Source organism: Heteronotia binoei, chromosome 1 (assembly GCF_032191835.1).
Source record: "Heteronotia binoei isolate CCM8104 ecotype False Entrance Well chromosome 1, APGP_CSIRO_Hbin_v1, whole genome shotgun sequence".
Classification (NCBI taxonomy): Eukaryota; Metazoa; Chordata; class Lepidosauria; order Squamata; family Gekkonidae; genus Heteronotia; species Heteronotia binoei.
In genome coordinates this window covers 164,540,609-164,559,812 of record NC_083223.1, presented here as the reverse complement: position 1 = coordinate 164,559,812, position 19,204 = coordinate 164,540,609, and the positions used below count along the sequence as shown (strand labels likewise).

The window sequence follows — 19,204 nt, the reverse complement described above, 5'->3', positions numbered from 1 at the left end:
AGGATTTGGCAATGAAATTTTACAAATAAAACATCAAGAAAAAGCACAAAGATCACAGCAGAAACTAAAAATACAAAATGCTCTGAGCCCAGGAAAACAATGAGATGGCATTACAAGCTTCTCTCCCCCACCCCCAACCCCCAGGGTCTATTTAGATTGGCAATGGCTCTCCAGTGTAATATCCCTCTTTGCCTGTGGGTTCCCAAGTTAGAATACTCACTAGGCACCAGTTCTCAGGTCCACTGAACAGAGACAAGTTGGCTCAAAGCATCAACCCTTTATTTGCAAGGACACAAGTATATGAAGCTTCAACTGGCTACAGGAACACTGAGACAACACAAAGGGCCCTATCTAGCTGGACAAAGAGACTCGGTATTTCCTTTGCAGACAAGGCAGAAAGGGCAGGGAACTTCAGCAGCCTCGGAGCTTCAAAGGGTAAGGACAGAAGAAGGAGGGGGGAGAAAAGAGCCTGGGAGGCCTGATTAAAGCCCTGAGCAGGCTGGTTCTGGCTTGCAGGCTGGACATTAAGGTGCTTTTTACCCCAGTCCATATAATATATTAGGGTAGAAAATGACCCACTCTTGTTGTTGTTTTACACTATAAAAATGCTGATCCAGGAAAACAGTTCAAATACTCATCTGTTGCCCCCCCTCACCAACAGAGAGCCCTTCCTGATAACCTAAAGAACATTTACCTCAATATACAGAGATTTGTTCTTGGTGTAGAAAAATACCCAGCTACAAGCAGTATTGGAAATTATTAAATTATTATTATTATTTATTAAAGTTTTAAGTTTTCCTTTAAAATGAATGAAAATTTATTAGTTTTCCAGTAGTATTTTAAGTTCAAAGCATAGTTCTAGATGTTTCAAACTGAAAAAAGAGACAGCATTACAAAGCAACAGCACTGGTATTCCATTTGCAAAAAAAAGGGGGTGAATCTATTTTAAAAAACCATTCCGCCTGATAAGAAAATATACACTCAAGCTCTGGGTGAAACACAATGACCTCTACCATTTATTACCTCAAGATACATTATGAATCTGGCTTGAAAATATGCACTAGGATACAATTGTTACAATTATACTTTTTATTATACTTCTGTGAAACAAAATGGAGTCCAACCAAAGACAGGCCAAGACAACACTCCATCTAAACAGGTGGAGTGGACCCAGTGGAGAGCTTGTCTTGGTTGGTGCCTGCAGTCTGTCTCTCAGCGTAATCTCACCCATTCCCTGAGAATTTAGACCGGGCCTTGCAGGATATGGCAACATGGTTGAGGGGGAGCGGGCTGAAATTGAATCCAGCGAAGACAGAAGTCCTTTGCCTGGGTCGGGGCGCCCGGGAAGGGGAAATACCTCTTCCGGTCTTCGACGGGGCGCCGTTGAAAGCGGCGCACCGGGTTAGGAGTCTGGGAGTCTTACTGGAGCCTTCATTATCAATGGAGGCTCAGATTGCAGCCACTGCCAAGTCAGCCTTTTTCCACCTAAGGCGGGCAAGGCAGTTGGCTCCCTTCCTAGAGCGCCAAGATCTGGCAACGGTACTTCACGCAACGGTCACCTCGAGGCTGGATTACTGTAATGCCCTCTACATGGGGCTGCCTCTGTACCGAACCCGGAAGCTGCAGCTGGTGCAGAACGCAGCGGCCAGACTGTTGCTGGGGCTCCCTAAATGGGAGCACATACAGCCTGGGCTGCGCGAGCTGCACTGGCTGCCAGTTATATACCGGGTTCGTTACAAAGTGCTGGTCATTACCTTTAAAGCCCTATATGGTCGAGGACCTGTCTACCTTAGGGACCGTCTCTCCCTAGAGAGCACTAAGGTCAAATGGAAAAAACTTGCTGAGCACCCCCGGACCAAGAGAGGTGAAGTTGCAATGCACCCGCAACCGGGCCTTCTCCTCTGTAGCCCCGAGCCTATGGAACCAACTCCCAGAGGAAATGCGGGCCCTGCGGGACCTTGAACAATTCCGCAGGGCCTGCAAGACCTTCCTCTTCCGACTGGCCTTCGCTGAAGAAAGAAGCTGCTAAGGATAACCGCCACCACAAAAGAACGAATAGCAATAGCACTTTTATTAATTTAATTTAATTGATTGATTGATTTTAAACTTGTCAGAAATTTGAATGCTGGATGTAACTTTGTTTTTATATAATGCTGTTAGCCGCCCTGAGCCTGCTTCGGCGGGGAGGGCGGGATACAAATAAAATTATCTATCTATCTATCTATCTATCTATCTATCTATCTATCTATCTATCTATCTATCTATCTAGCGCCTCCGCCCAAATGGGATGCATAATAACATGGGAACTGAGGGTAAGTATTACTCTCACTCTGATCTTCTGCTACTTGCCAATAGTCTCTTCCTCCAGTCTATCACCTCTACCTTGCTAAATCCAATCAAATGCACAACTTAATTGATCTTACCCTTAAAAGTCTTTTGATCCCTTTTCTGAGTGTCAGACAAAACCCGGTAACAAATTATGCAGTCCCTCCAAACTTAATGATTCAAGATAGCAATCAATGGAACACCAAAGCCCCTTTGGTAACTACTGACCCCCATCCGTCAAACCCCTATATAGTGTGGGTCAAAAACCCACCTCGGTGTGCATTCTGTAGGGCACCATTTGCAGTTTGTACCACCTGTTACTCCTGTAATTGGGTCTATAGGGCGCATTATGCTGGTCATTTACATTCCTCTCCGTGTATTTTTCCTTTGGACGGACGTCTCCTCTTCTGGATCAGGTGAATAATACCCGCTTCAAACAACCCTTGAACTCCTCTATCGATAACCTCTAATTTCTTAGGCTCTTGGTTGCTTGTACAAAGATATGTGTGTGTATGAATCCTCTTGTTACATATTCTAAGTAAACACTATAAAAGATACAATTGCTTGGTCTATTCTTGGCTGAAAACCTGAACTCTGTATTATTGAAAGCAAAGATCCTCGCTCTTAAATTCGCTCTACCAAGTCTCTTAGCTAATTTCCCCAGTAATATAAGAGACTGAATGAAGAACTAGTTGATTAGGTGGAAACAATGGGCACCCTAGTTATGCTGGGTAAAATCCCATGGTCAGAAATACTCAAGAAGAAGGGAGTTCAAGAGAGGTTGGAGTTTCTAAAAAATGAAATATTTAAAATCACAGACGATTCCTATGAGAAGGAAAAATGGGAGAAGCCTAAAGAAGCCAAGATGGCTCCATAAACAGCTCTCTAAAGACTTGAGAAATAAAAGACTCATTTAGGAATGAGTGGACAAAGGGGACTCAATAGATGTTGTTTACCTTGACTTCCAGGAAGCTTTTGATAAAGTTCCTCATCAAAGGCTCCTTAGTAAGCTTGAGAGTCATGGAGTAAAAGGACAGGTCCTCTTGTGGATAAAAAAAGGCTAATTAATAGGAAGCAGAGTGAATATAAATGGGCAGTCTTCGCAATGGAGGACGGTAAGCAGTGGGCTGCCGCAGGGCTAAGTACTGGGTGCCATGCACTTTAACTTGTTCATAAATGATTTGGAGTTGGGAGTAAGCAGTGAAGTGGCTAAGTTTGCAGATGACACTAAATTGTTCAGGGTGGTGAAAACCAGAGAGGATTGTGAGGCACTTCAAAGGGATCTGTCGAGGCTGGATGAGTGGGCGTCAACATGGCAGATGAGGTTCAATGTGACCAAGTGCAAAATAATGCAAATTGGGGCCAAAAATCCTAGCTATAAATACAAGTTGATGCGATGCGACCTAGCAGAGACTGACCAAGAGAAAGATGTTGGGTTCATGGTAGATAACTCACTGAAAATGTCAAGACAGTGTGCGATTGCAATAAAAAAGGCCAATGCCATGCTGGGAATTATTAGGAAGGGAATTGAAAACAAATCAGCCAGTATCATAATGCCCCTGTATAAATCGATGGTGCAGTCTCATTTGGAGTACTGGGTACAATTCTGGTCACTGCACCTCATAAAAGATATTATAGCATTGGAAAAGTGCAACTAGAATGATTAAAGGGTTGGAACACTTTCCCTATGAAGAATGGTAAAAACGCTTGGAGCTCTTTAGCTTGGAGAAATGTCGACTGTGGGGTGACATGATACAGGTTTACAAGATTATGCATGGGATAGAGAAGGTAGAGAAAGAAGTACTTTTCTTCCTTTCTCACAATACAAGAACTCGTGGGCATTCAATGAAATTGCTGAGCAGTCGGTTTAGTACGGATAAAAGGAAGTACTTCACACAAAGGGTGATTAACATGTGGTATTCACTGCCACAGATGGTGGCAGCTACAAGCATAGACAGCTTCAAGAGGGGAATGGATAAGCATATGGAGCAGAGGTCCATCAGTGGCTACTAGCCACAGCTTATTGTTGGAACTTTCTGTTTGGGGCAGTGATGCTCTGTATTCTTGGTGCTTCCGTGGGGGCACAGTGGCAGGGCTTGTAGCCCCACTGGTGAACCTCTTGATGGCACTTGGGGTTTTGGGCCACTGTGTGGCACAGTATTGGACTGGATGGGCATTGGCCTGATCCAACATGGCTTCTTTTATGTTCTTATGTTTAGGAAATGGAAGAAGGGCTTTATAACCAAGGATAAATATAAACAAATAGCCAGTGCTTGTAGAGAAAGAATTAAGAAAGCTAAAGCTCAATATGAGCTGAGTCTAGCGAGAGATACTAAAAATGAGTAAGGGTTTTTTTCTTACGTGCCAAGTAAGAAAAAGGGAAAGGATATGACAGGCTCATTGTAGGGACAGAAAAGTGAAATTGTAAGAGGTGATGAAGAGAAGGCAGAACTGCTCAATTCCTACTTGTTCTCAAGTCTTCTCTTCTGAGGGAAATGGTGCTCAACATGGCAAAAACAGAACATATAATGAGGTTACGGAATTGCAACCTAGGATCAGCATGGGGGTAGTACATAAACTCCTGATTTCTTTAAAGGAAACTAAGCCCTCAGAGCCAGATGACATGCATCCTAGGGTAATAAAAGAACTTGCAGATGTAATTTTCAAGACTCTGGCCATTATTTTTGAGAATTCTCTGAGAATTCTCCATTGTCTCCATCTTCAAGAAGGGGGAAGGGGTAACTGCTGACCTTTCAGCTTGATGTCTATACCTGGAAAATGTTTAGAACAAATTATCAGTCAGTCCTGGAATATTTAGAAAGGATGGCTGTGATTACTAAGAGTCAGCATGGGTTTCTCAAGAACAAGTCATGTCAGACTAACCTGATTTCTTTTTTTTTTAAAGGAAGTTATTACCTTGCTGGATCAGAGGAATTCTGTAGACATAGTTTATCTTGATTTCAGTAAGGCTTTTAAGGTTCCACATACTATCCTTGTTGAAAAGTTCATAAAATGTGGTTTGGATCCTGTTACTGTTAGGTGGATCTGTAACTGGTTGATAGATCACACCCAAAGAGTGATTGTGAATGGTTCTTCATCCTCTTAGACAGGAGTGATAAGTGGAGCGCTTCAAGAATCTATCCTGGGGCCTGTTTTGTTCAACATCTTTATAAATTAATTTGGATGGAGGAATAGAGGGAATGCTTACTAAATTTGCAGATGATACTAAATTGGGAGGGGTTGCAAATACAGTACAAGACAGAAACAGGATACAGGCTGATCTTGACAGGCTGGAAAACCAATAAAATGAATTTTAACAGGGTTAAATGTAATTACAGGATGGAGGAGACTCTTCTTGGAAGTAGTATGTGCGAAAAAGATCTAGGGGTCTTAGTGGACCATACACTGAACATGAATCAACAATGTGACGAAGTGGCTAAAAAGGCCAAAGCAATTTTGGACTGGATTAACAGTAGTGTCCAGAATACATGAAGTGATGGTATTGCTTTACTCTATGCTGATAAGAACTCACCTGGAGTATTGTGTTCAGTTTTGGGCACCACATTTTACGAAGGATATAGAAAAGTTGGAATGGGTCCAGAGGAGGGTGATGATGATGGTGAGGGGTCTGAACACTAAGTCCCAGGACTTTTTTTGTAGAAAAAGCCCAGCAGTATTTGCATATTTGGTCACACTACCGGGGGCATCATTGTTTCACAAAGGGCTTTTTTGTGGGAAAATCCCAGCAGGAACACATTTGCACATTAGGTCACACCCCCTGATGCCAAGCCAGCTGGAACTGTGTTCCTGTGCGTTTCTGCTAAAAAAAAAAGCCCTGCTAAATCCTATGAAGAAAAGTTGAAAGAGCTGGGTATGTTTAGCCTGGAGAAGAGACAACTGAGAGGTGATATGATCACCATCTTCAAGTACTTGAAGGGCTGTCATATAGAAGATGGTGCAGAATTGTTTTCTGTGGCCTCAGAAAGTAAGATCAGAACTAATGGGCTGAAATTAAATCAGAAGAGTTTCCGGCTCAACATTAGGACGAACTTCCTAACAGTTAGAGCGTTTCCTTCGTGGGAACAGGTTTCCTCGGGAGATGGTGGACTCTCCTTCCTGGAGGTTTTTGAACAGAGGCTAGATGGCCATCTGACAGCAGTGCTGATCCTGTGACCTTTAGGGGAGGTATTTGTGAGTTTCCGGCATTGTGTAGGGCAGGGGTGGCCAAAGGTAGCTCTCCAGATGTTTTTTGCCTACAACTCTCATCAGCCCCAGCCAGCATGGCCAATGGCTGGGGCTGATGGGAGTTTTAGGCAAAAAACATCTGGAGAGCTACCATTGGCTACCGTGTAGGGGGTTGGACTAGATGACCCTGGGGGTACCTTCCAACTCTATGATTCTATATTCAGCCTTTACTAAATGGCTTTTTGAATATGCCAGACAAATTGCTTCTTTTCCTAGTAAATACTTACATTTTGTCTCATATAATGTATACAAAGTAATAATAAACATGATTTTGATTAATTATATAGTCTTTGTATCCCAAGCAATTTACAGATATATTTGTGGGTGTGTGCACACACACCTGTGTGTGTATGACGACATGCACACACAAAAGTGGAGACCTGAAAGTGGCACTTAATTTTCCCCTCCCCCACTATTTCCTCTTTCCTTTCCCTGAAAGCTCCTGTAGCCTCTCCTTTTTTTCTGCTTCTTTCTCTCCTTGCCACCTACCAGTCAACCTATGTTTATCAACCACCACCCATCTTCAGTTTTTCCTCCTTCCCTCTGCCTTGCAGCCTCAATCTGGGAAAACCATGACAGTTGCACGATTTTAGATTTCAGATTTTTCTGCAAACCTGGGGCATTCCTCAGGTTTGTTGAATCATCTGTTTTGTCTATCCATGTCTCCAGCCTTTGTATTTAAGCATCCACAGATCTTGGTATGCTGAGAATTAGCTATATTGATGATTTTGTGCGTGTGCACAAATAAATCAAATAATGTTTCGGCTAACTTTGAATACTGAGACTAGGATGCAAAGCATAGCATAACTAAGCCCACCTGTGAGGAGAATGAGTTTAAAATAAAATAAAATAAATAAAAGCTATTATGTAGTAGTCATGGTGTGTTTGGAATGCTTCTTGAACAGCAGGCTCCTCCACCCATCCTGCATGGCAAACAACTTTTCTGAAGTCTGATATAGCACTATGTGGAATGTCCAAAAAACTGTCAAAAGATGCACAAATCCCTTGGAGAGACTTAAAGTAGCTCTTTGGACTCAAGTAGCTCAACTGATGTTTTTGTGATGTTACCTTGGTTTTTTCCAAATTGGCTTCTTCAGTCATGTGTACAGCTTGCTTCACTTGTTCATAAGCGCTACATTCCCTTTGCTGCATTTCATTTAGGTTTCTTCTTACTGATGATAGTGTTGTCATTAATTCATCCCTCTCTCTGCCAAGTAAAAAAGGAAAAGCACAGAACATTAACAAACTGGACAAATAAAAGGCACATAACCAGGACTAATATCAGCTTTTAGAGTTTATATTCCAAGTTCAGCAAATTTCTCCATGTGAAAATTAGTGACACGACAGTAGTGACAAGCATATTATTACAATTTATGCAGCCTAGACAGCACCTTATCAGTACATACATACAGTAAACACAGTCAAGCAAAAACACTTAAAAGGTGAATGGCACCTTGCAAAACCATGTGACAAAAGAGAATTATTACAAGTGGGGTACCCACAGGGAAGTTGCAGGTGTAGGAAAATTCCCCCTCCATTTCCTCACCCCTCCAACCTTCAAATTGTTGTTGCCTTCCCCCACTTTTCCTCCTCCCACCACCACTTCCTCCTCCCCTCTCTTTGGCAAGGCTTTATGTTTCTTTTTAAATGCCCAGTGATATGGAGCTCCTAGGCAACCTAAAATGCCAATCAATTTGCATTTTAAAAAAAAGTTTAAACCCCTCCCCCCATATTTTTAAAAACTTTAGAGATTTTCCTGGAAAATTGAAGGGACATGTCACTTTGTACTTGTACACTTGTACTGGTTTTCCTTAAAGGTTACTGACTTAGTTAGTTTAATATTAAGTTTCCATAACATCTCCCATTCTTCTAACATATTACGATCCACATTCTTAGTCCATGGAACCATGTAATCTTTTACAGATTTCCTCTTCCTTCTTTTTCTTTCCTTCTTTCTTCTCCATTTTCTCCAGGAAATTTTTAGCTTTGAAAGTAGAATTTATCTTATATCTATTTTCTTCATACGTAAAAACTAGGCCTTCTGGCATTAGCCACGTACCAGGTATTTCTCTTTCTCTCAGAAAATTTGTCAAGGTTTGATATTCTCTTCTCTTTTGTCTAACTGGCCATGGCACCGCTCTCAGAATTTTCACCATATTTCCTGCTATCATCACTGGCTCATCTCTTGTTTGTCTCACAATATTATCTCTAGTCTTCTTCCTTGTGAGCTTCAAGTGAATTTCGCTAGGCAGTTTGTTCCTTCTCATGAAACTTGATGGTACCCACTTGACTTGATCAAACTCCTCTTCCATTTTGTCAGGTGTCACTTGTAGAATTTCTGATAGAGCTTCACTTAGTATTTTCTGTAGATCTTCAGATTTTTATTCTGGTACATTTTGAAACCGCAGCATGTAGGCTGCTCTATCTATTTCCAACTGAAGAAATCTATTATCATATACTTTCTGCTCTTTTTCCAATTGCTCCACCTTTTGAGTATTGTCCGTCACCTGTGCATCTAAGAGTTTGAACGCTTTATTGGTCTCTGCCGTTTGCTTTCTGTTCTCTTGAAGTTCTTGTTTAATCTCTGCCATCTGCTCTCCTATGTTATCTACCTTACCAGTCAATTTTGCTATGGCAGTTGAGAGTATTCTGCATTTCTTTCATATCATCCTACATAGCTGTAGCTGTAAACTTCCCTGGGCAGGACGAAAAACTGGGCAAAGGGGTTGTGGGTTCCCAATTCTCTTTTTTCCTTTGGGCTTCCTTGAACCCAGTTGCCATTTTATTCTCCATCTCCTCTAGTATATTAGCACTCACACCTAGACACTTTAAATGTTTACACTCCACCAGCCTGTTTTGGAACACAATGTTCCTATTTATGTCAATGAACCCTGTAGCCAACAAATAATATCAATATTTTGAGAAGATGGTAGCTTGTTTGGGAACAAAGCCTTTTAACTTATGTCAACCATTTAACAAACCCCCAAATAACGATAAACAATGTGTTAAACAGAACCATTTCACCAAAACAATCTTTAGTTATCACAAACACCAAGCAGTCCAACTCACAATAACAGTCCACTATAATACGTCCTCATAACGGATAAATCTGGTTTCCATAAGAAACTCGTCCAGGTAGTCCAAAAAGAGAAAACACCTTCTCAAATATTATGAATTATAATCCAAAAATGCCAAGTCGAGCCAGTCCCACTCATCTCAAGAACCACACAGAAAAGCAAAAAGTTCTTATATCCAGCCTGCCCAAAAGGCAAAAAGGAGGGCAAGTAAAATACAAAAAAAAACACCAACCAGGAACCCACAAGCACACTCAAAAAGAAGCAAAATTATGTTATAATCCAGTCAAAAATACAGAAGGATAAAACAAAACAACCCCCCCCCCCCATATATTTCTACAACGAATTTATAATCCACAAAAATAAGCCTTGGGAAAACCAGGCACAAAAAGAAAGAAAAATTAAAAAAAACCCTCTAGCTCTTCCCAGAGTAACTCCTCTTTATAATCCACTAGGCACAGCGTTCAGCCTGTCCATTTGATACCAGCAAAATTTTATTCAACAAAACCAAACAGTCTTCTCTTTCCGTTCTTCTTCTTTAATTTATGAGCATTTAAGACCAGCAAAGTTTTATTCAAGGTATAAATCTTCCATCCTTCTAAATGTAAATTCCCACTATCTTTCTGACTTTGTATCTAGAATTCCAAAAGGCAGCTTATATTCTTCACCGCTTGCTGGGCTCACTATTATCCTTCCAAGCAATTGTAACATGCAGAAGAAAGATTCCTTAGAACTCAGTCAGTTTTATGCACACAAGATATCTTCTTTTAATAAAATTGGTGTGGACTTACTAAAGGCTAATCCAGAGCAAATTAATAGATGAGTAAAGCTTCAGGCAGAGTCTTTTGGAAGTCTTGAAATGGGGGAAGAAAGAGCCGGGTGATTCCCACCCCCTCTTCCCCCCTTTACATTTGCCTCTGATGCCACTCCGTTTGACTTTTCATCCAATAGAAGAAAATCAGAAAGACTAATAGTCAGGGAGTCAAATATCGAAGTTCACTCAGGTCACTCAGCTCGAATCATGCAGACACAGTAGTTGCCGAAATGAGAAAATAGAGGAGAGAGAAAACTCCGGTGTTCAATCCCTGTGCCATTTAAAATGGCGATCGGGGCAGTGATGAGGGGATCAGAATACAGCTGCCGCCATTAGTTCCGTCCCGCTCATCAAGCCGCCTGCCTGCATGAACCTCCCCGGGGTCCACGACTTGAGCCCCCCCAGTCACGGGGAGCCCCTCCACTGCCCAATTAGAGAGCGGCCCTCAGGAGCTAGCCCGGGTTGCTCTCTAACTTGGGTCGCCGAAACCAGAAGTCTCCAGCTGAGCGTTCTCCATGGGAGAGCCTGGCTGCCCATGCACCAGCGCTTGCAAAGAGGCTTCTCCATCCCCTGAGTTTAAATGGGGGCTCCCCACAATCATGCCACAGCAGCTTGGAGGGCACCCCAGCCAGACACCACTAGAAAAGAAGTGTGCCCAGAATGCTCCCAGGCCCCATCAGGCCCAAATATAAACATCCCCTGGTTATAGTCCACCCCCAGGTGAAATTTCAGGATGGTTCTTCACCACTAGCAGAACCCACTGTACAGATTGTGAATTGTACAAATGCAATGGAAAGTTGTACCCAAAGGGGGGCTTGCTTGTACAGGCAAATGTCTGTAGGGGTGGATGTTTGCTGAGGTGGATGTTGTTCCATGAAGTAGGTGTTGTGCTATATGGCAGATGTTGGTTAGTTCACAAGGTAAGCGTTTGCTTATGAGACAGATGCTGTTTGAGTGGGGCAAGCCCAACCTCAACCAGCAGAGGCTGCCATCCTCCCAGCCAAGCAGCAAGGGTGCAACCTGTGGGCCACATGCCAGATCACACAGAGAGGAGAAATGGGAAAGGGACACACAGGGAGACAACACTGGGAGGCCTGGATCTTACCCTGGCAGATGCAGAGTAGCATCTCAGGTAGGCCTCACAGTGCAGATCCAGAGTAGGGGGCGGGGTTAGAAGGAGGCTGACCTTAAGGCAGACCAATTTGTCTACTCTACTGGGTCCAGGTGGGAGTGGGGGGGGGGCTCAGAAGGTCCCCTAGGTTGGAGAGCATATGCTTCCTATGGACACTGGTAGGCGGACAGGAGAGGAGATTCATGGCCACAGAAGAGAGGTACCAGATAACAGCCTTATATGCCCAGTACTCAAGGGGATCAGTCAAGGGGGGCGTGGGGGACTCAGCAAGGATTTGATAAGGTACACCCTTACCATCATGTCTGCTGAATCCTCCACCATGGCATGGCTGGCCCCCCTGCCACTGTTACTAACCTCCTACCTCACCACTGACAACCAGCAGTGGGGCTTCTGCCTCGTTGGGCTCTTGGATGTAGAAGTGCTCATCTGTGCCTTCATCTCCTCCCCTCCCCTCAGCTTCTTCCACCTGCTGTTCCCTCTAGCCACATCTGCTGGCCTGAAGTCTTTGTAACTTCTCTGCGGAGCTCACACTTCCACTTCATAAACTCTATCTTATGGAGAGCAATGTTGCCTTCAATACCAGGGCAGTATATACCGGCCAGCTTGTCCTCCCATTCTTTGCAGAGAAGATGCAGCCAGGTGGAAATGCCCACTTGCAACCTCTCCACCAAGGCCCAGACATGTGAGAGTACAGCCACTTCTCCTAGGGCCTGGCTACAGTGCAGAGTCCAGAGTCCTGTCCAGCTCTCAAATCAGGAGGATGACTTGTCCCAGGGTGGCCATGTGAGCACAGAGCACATCAGTGATGTCCTGGATGGGCTTCATGACATGCATCATTTGGGAGAGGGTCAGCCAGTCATCGAAGCTGATACTGAGCTCCTCTTCCCCATTCACGATGGTCATGGAGGAGATGACATCCTGTGATGCGCTCTTCTTCACCACCAAAAATTCTATGATGGTGTATGTGGAATTCCAGCATGTGGGCATGTCCTGGATGAGCTGGTGTTTGGGCTCATCCCCCTCCTCCTGCCTCTCCTAAAGCAGACAGGCAAACTTGATGCTGCGTGAGAAGTGGGCAGCCAGCACTGGCAGGTCTCCAGCAGAGACTGCAGTTTGAGGGTGGCAGCATCTCAGGTAGGCCTCACAGTGCTCCCCAGCCCCAGAGCATTCATAACCAACAGGTGCAGCATGTGTGCCAGGCAGATGCCCTTGAAGCAAACAGGCCTCATCATGCCAACATGTTGGTGCCAGTATCCATGACCATGTATGCACAGATGATGTTGCTGCTGTCCAGCACTCCCTCAGCCTACCCTGAATCATGGTGGCAATGCTTGCTGCCATGTGGTCTGCCTCTATCCCCTGTCCTTGGAGCAGAACCACTCTGTATCCAGGTGGAAGGACTGCCCCCTTCTGGGGTCCTGAGCCAACAGTCTGGACAGTGAAGTCTTTTGGTTATCACCAATGGGCAGTGAGAGAAAGGTAGCCGTGCTTCCGGCTGTTCCAGAGGTCCTCAGTTAAATGGACAGTTTGGCCGTGTGCTCTGGAAAGCTCAGCCTTGGTCACTGCAGATAGACGTGTGGCAGTAAGACTCTCCAGGGAACCAGGTGGTGCAGCAGCTATGCCCTCCAGAAGGGATAAGGATTGGCCATCCACAGCAATCATCTCACTAATGGGCAAGTGAGGGCTTCCTGAGCCCTCCTTGCTCTTTTGGGTGGTAGTGTCAGTGTACATGGGAGCATGACTTCTTGGATGGTGGTCTGCCTTGGGGTCCCAACCACAGTACCCAGAGTGTAGGTAGTCTTTCTTGGAAGGGCTTTCTGCTCTGCCTCCACTTGTCCCTACTGAAAGGGAATGGACCCCTTCCTCCTCTCACTGTCTGTCATTCCTTCAGTGGCAAGAAAATGAGGTGCAGCCTTTGCAGATGCCTCTATGGAGAACACAGGAAGACAGGTGTTGGTTGCTCATGTTCCTGTGGACATGAGTGAGGCACACCTGGCACTCTGCCACACAGGGGTCACTGGGGAGGGTGCAGAAATGTTTCCACAAGTTGGACTGGAAACAGGACCTCATGATTTGAGCAGGTGGGTCAAAGCACAGCTGCTTTCTGGCACTGAGCTTGGAGACACCAGTGGGGAGTGTATTTAGGGCAACAGAAGCAGGAGGGACTAAGGCAGCAGAAGCTGGAAGGAGTTGAGACCTGGGAGGAGAGGTTGTTTCCTCTCCAATCTCTGAACCACTGCTGTCAGATTTCTCTCGGAAGAGTTCTAGCAACTGTTAATGCCTGTTTCCTCCTGAAACAGCCCCAAGGACAAAGCAGGGGAAGAAGGCTCTGAGAACCCTGGTGCTGCTCTGCTGCAACAGGAATCTGGGAGAGCTGGATATTGTGTCTGGGGAAAAGGGACTCTGGTTCTCTGTGGGGGAAGAACTTCTTCCCCCCACAATGAGCACAACTTCCACTCAAGAAAACCCCCAAGCCTCCACAGGAAAGAGCAGACCAGATCAGTAGCAGAAGAGGTGGGGGCAGGAATTAAAAGACACACAATAGCAAAGTTCCTGTGTGCAGAACCAGATCCTTTGGTTCAGAAAACTCCCAAACCCTCACAGCAGACAGCACTAGCAGGAGAGGTAGGGCGGAGGAAAAGCACAACAGCTAGGCCCCTGTGCTTAAAGTCAGAACCCAGAGTCCACCACTGCACCCTAATCCCAAACCCCAGCAACAGACAGCAAATCAACAGAAAGCAAAGCAACAAATCAGCTCTGCTAGCTCCATGACTCTCTTTCGTTTCACCAGTCAACAAAGGAGGGGGACAGAGGAGAGCTCACTCAATATGTAGTCTTCTGAGTCCATAGACTCTGTTATTGGCAGCTCACAATATCTGTTAAGATCCTACTGGTGTTTCCAAAGTGGAGAATTCTGGCCCCACTGTTGCATTGGAGTTTGTAAACGGTTTGATTGATTGGTGCCAGTCTGTCTCTGCTCACAAACCATGCTAAAAGTTTTTGAAAATTTGTGATGGTGGTGCCTCCATGGACATCACTTCACATACTACGGACCAGCCAAAATTCATGATGAACTTCAGTTTGTGAGCTGGTTCGTGCCCATGCCTCGTGACAAAATCTTGACTCAACTTCTGCTATAACAGAAGGCCTGAATTAGCTGGGCCACAGAACTGTAACAAATTTTGGATTTTGTTTGAACAAGTAAGGTTTTTTTCATTATTTTCAGTGGCATTTGGAAAGTGCATTTAGTCTTATGCTAGTAAAACTTGGATTTCTAATTGTCTTACTTTGGTATTAATCTAATAAGATCAAAAGGATATGTAAAAAGCCAGTCATCTAATTGTCCATTATGAAAGAGAATTGCCCACATGAGCTTTATGAAAGGAGTTTTCTCTAAACTTTGTTGGTCTTAACGGTGCTACTGGACTCTCAACATCAGTCCACAGATCAGTAAAAATGTATGCAGAATAAGAATTTCTGGAGGCTCATTTGTAAATTTTAAGGATGGTTAAGATCGCAGCTAAATTTCCTGAGAACTTCAAGATGTTCACAATGGTTGTTTTTAATAGAGCAAGGGTTCCCCACATGGTGGCCGGGGGCCCCATGATGCCCACTGTCACCTTGTGTGGTGCCCACCAAGTGATTATACAAAGTGGGTGGGTACAATGGGATGTTTGCCAAGCAAGGCTTTTAATCGGCTATTGGAGATGTGATTGGCTGTGCAGCTTTTTTAAAATGTTGCTTCATGAGCAGATGACTCCTCAGCACAAGGATCTCTACTGTGTGACTGAAGGTAAATTGCCACAGTCATTCTATGGCTGGCTTTGCCTTGTGCGGCAGCCACTCTGTGGCTGCCATTCTGCTGTGCCCAACTTCCAAAGGTACCCACAGGCTCAAAAAGGTTGGGGACCCCTGTAATGTAGATTAGTGATTCAGTGTTTAGTTATTTCTACAATAAATTATGAAATACATGGCAAAAATAGATATTTATATATTCCATTTCATCAGTGGTTCATGTGTTCTATAAATTAACATCTAAATCAGAGATTATTTTACATCATTCTAATGTTAACTTATTCCCCCAAATTTACTCCTTAAGGCTGTCTCAAAGGATTGACTAACCAAACCACAGTTACATGAGCATGCTGAGAAGACTACCTGGAAGAAAATGGAAATCTCACTCTTTTCTAAGTCCTTTTTAAGAGTGTTTGAGGAAGGGAACTTCCCAATGGTTTGTATCAACAAAATAATAAACATCTGTAAAATGAGTACGATAAAATAAATTATTGTATGGTTAATTTCTGTTTCACCATTCAATGACTTACTTTGTTAACCTTTCAATGGTTTGCATGTGGACATCTGAATGAGTCTGGGAAAGGACAGCATCATGCTGTGCACATTTCAAGCAAAGACCGCCAACCTTATTGGAACTATTTGCTGCATTAATCATCTGTTGATGTTTTAATCTTCCACTCAGATCTCTGCAGTTTTTCTGGGCCTCTGATAAGTCCTTTCTAGAAAGACAACGTACAGCTTGAAAAGCAATAAGCAACATTACACAAAGACAGTCATAATTGTGGAGCAACTTCTTGTTGATTGCCAACATGTGCACTGCCACCAGCCCAGCATCAATAGCTTGGTCATCCTACAAACACAATAGGAAAAGAGGAGTCTAGCTGCAGCGGAAATAGTTCCACTTCATTTTCAGATTCTGAATGCAATGGCTCCTGCACATTAGTGGAGAGAATATTAGAGAAAATTACAAGGAGTTGAACGCTGAGATTCAGGGGCAGGCCTTACAATGGCTCTCTTCCTTTCGCCAGGGTCGGGGACAGAGGGTGGCGACTGGAGAGGAACTGTCCTGACGGCACCCACTTATGTGTGGTATCCCACAGGGGGCAGTTCTCTCTCTGATGTTATTTAACATCTATATGCACCCCCTTGCCCAGAGGTTTGGGCTGGGCTGTCATCAATATGCAGATGACACCCAGCTCTATCTGATGATGGACAGCCAATCTGACTCCTCCCCAAAAGATCTGTCCATGGCCTTACAAGCCGGGGCAGGTGGCTCAGACTTCACTGAAATTAAGATACAGATGTCCTATATCTTAGTCGCTGCGGTTCGGGACTGGAGGTCTTTCTATCGACCTTCGATGGAGCACAACTCATGCTTGCGCCTAAGGTTAAAAGCTTGGGAGTGGTCCTGGATCCCTCCTTAACAATGGAGGCCCAGGTACAAGCTCGGTGCTTGGGGTTCCAGCACCTCAGGCTGAAACCTTCGCCCCTCTCAATATTTTTTATTGCATGCGCTTAGCACGTGCAGCCCAATGACATCACCAGAAGTTAAATCATTGGGCCACGCATGCTTGGCCCACCCCTGTGCTCGCCCCTCTCCCACTTCTGAAGCAGGAGAGGGTCAGGCACCCCCCTCAACTTCGCTGAGGCTTGGAAAGCCTTGGGAAGGTCTAAAAGACAGCGGGCACACTTAAAGTCGCTGGCTCTAAGCATGCTTGCTGTCATGCCTCCCCCAACCTTGCCAAGGCTTGCAAAGCCTCGGAGAGGTCTAAAAGACAGCAGGCACACTTAGAGCCATCGTCTCTAAGTGCGCTCGCTGTCACACACACACACACTGAAAGCCTTGGGGAGGTCTAAAAGAAGAAAACTGCAGATTTATACCCCGCCCTTCTCTCTGAATCAGAGACTCAGAGCGGCTTACAATCTCCTATATCTTCTCCCCCCACAACAGACACCCTGTGAGGTGAGTGGGGCTGAGAGGGCTCTCACAGCTGCTGCCCTTTCAAGGACAACTCCTGCGATAGCTATGGCTAACTCAAGGCCATTCCAGCAGCTGTAAGTGGAGGAGTGGGAAATCAAACCTAGTTCTCCCAGATAAGAGTCCACACATTTAAACACTACACCAAACTGGCTCTAAGCGTGCTCACAGTCATGCCCCCGCCCTGACCTCGCTGAGGCTTGGAAAGCCTCAGGGAGGTCTAAAAAACAGCAAACGCGCTTAGAGCCACTGGCTCTAAGTGCGCTTGCTATCATGCCCCCCTGACTTTCCAAGCCTCAGCAAGGTCAAAAAGACAGCGGGCGTACTCAGAGCTGCTGGCTCTAAGTGTGCTCGCTGCCACGCCCCCTGACTTCACTGAGGAGGGGCGTGGCAGTCCGAACGCTGAGCCAGCGCTGAGTGTGCCCACTGTCTTCCTGACCTTGCCGAGGTTTTCCAAGCCTCGGCAATGTTGGGAAGCGGTGGTGGTGGGAGAGGGGGCGCCTCATGGCGACCCTAGGCCAGGTGGCACCCTTAGGCAGCCACCTCTTTGGCCTACTCCCACGCGCCGGCTCTCCCAAGGTAGTGGCCACTGCCAAATCAGCCTTCTATCATCTTTGGTTGATAAAGCAGTTACTTCCCTTTCTCAAATGCGATGACTTGGCAACAGTGATCCACGCTATAGTCACCTCAAGGTTGGATTACCGTAATGCCCTCTATGTGGGACTGCCCTTGTCCCAAATGTGGAGGCTTCAACCAGTGCAGAATGCAGCAGCCAGGTTGTTAAGTGGGGTTTCCTTTACTGGAACACATTCAACCTGTGTTGAAAGCACTGCACTGGTTACCTATTGCTTACCGGATTCGCTTCAAGGTGCTGGTTATTACCTTTAAAGCCCTATATGGCCAGAGACCTCCATACCTTAGGGACCGCCTTTCCCCGCATGTACCCCAGAGAGCACTTTGGTCGGGGTCACAGAATCTGCTCTCGATCTCCAGTATCAAAGAGGCCAGGCTCAAGAATGACCAAAGCCAGGACCTTTTCTGTTGTGGCTCCTGCCTGGTGGAATGAACTGCTGGAGGAGGTTAGGGCCCTGCAAGAGCTTCCACAGTTCTGCAGGGCCTGTAAAACGGTGCTCTTCCACCAGGCATTTTCGAATTAAAATCGATAACATCAGGAAAGCAGAAATTAATCCATTTGGCCCACCTTGAACATCATATTGTGACTGGGGATCTTTTTCTTATATGACATCCAGCAGAAATACTTAAATAACAAAATTTTAACATCGATGGCATTGGTAGTATCCGCCATCATCAATACATCAATATATTTTAATGTGAGATCAAATAGCATCTACCATTGTTTTATGCAATTGTTTTATATGTTTTTATTTATGATGTACTTGTATTTTTATCTTTTGTCTATTAATATTGGTCGTATGACCTCTTAATGTGAGTCGCCCTGAGCCTGCTTCGGCGGGGAGGGTGGGATGCAAGTCAAATAAATAAATAAATGTTTTTAAAAAGAGTTCCTGAATGTGATAAACAGTATACTGTCCAAAGAAAAATACCTTTATATTTTATTCATTTGGATTTGTTTTTTAAAAAGGGGTTACATGAATTCGCATGTTGAGAAGTAGGCAACAAAAACCCTTACACAACAAAATATTTTTTAAAAAAAATTCTGGGTATGTTTTTATGTGGTTGTGTGGTTTTTGTCATGGGTTGACACTAGACAGTGAGTACATAATCTCTCTCATACAGCCTGAAATACTGTGCACATTGATTGCAGCTGTGCTGGCTATACTGCTAGAAGCTTTTGTTCAAGTACTGCCTGAAGCTATGCC

At 44.7% G+C, this 19,204-nt stretch overlaps 1 protein-coding gene across 2 annotated transcripts in view; it reads right to left on the bottom strand.

Moving 5' to 3' along the window:
* SDCCAG8 (SHH signaling and ciliogenesis regulator SDCCAG8) overlaps positions 1-19,204 on the bottom strand; it is a 200,707-nt gene that overhangs the window by 161,409 nt on the left and 20,094 nt on the right. For both annotated transcript variants that reach the window (XM_060243613.1, XM_060243621.1), the window contains 2 exons: positions 15,916-16,104; positions 7,639-7,777 (listed from right to left, as the gene is read on the bottom strand). In XM_060243613.1, the coding sequence (XP_060099596.1) occupies positions 7,639-7,777; positions 15,916-16,104 (328 nt within the window). The remainder of the gene's footprint in view (positions 1-7,638; positions 7,778-15,915; positions 16,105-19,204) is intronic.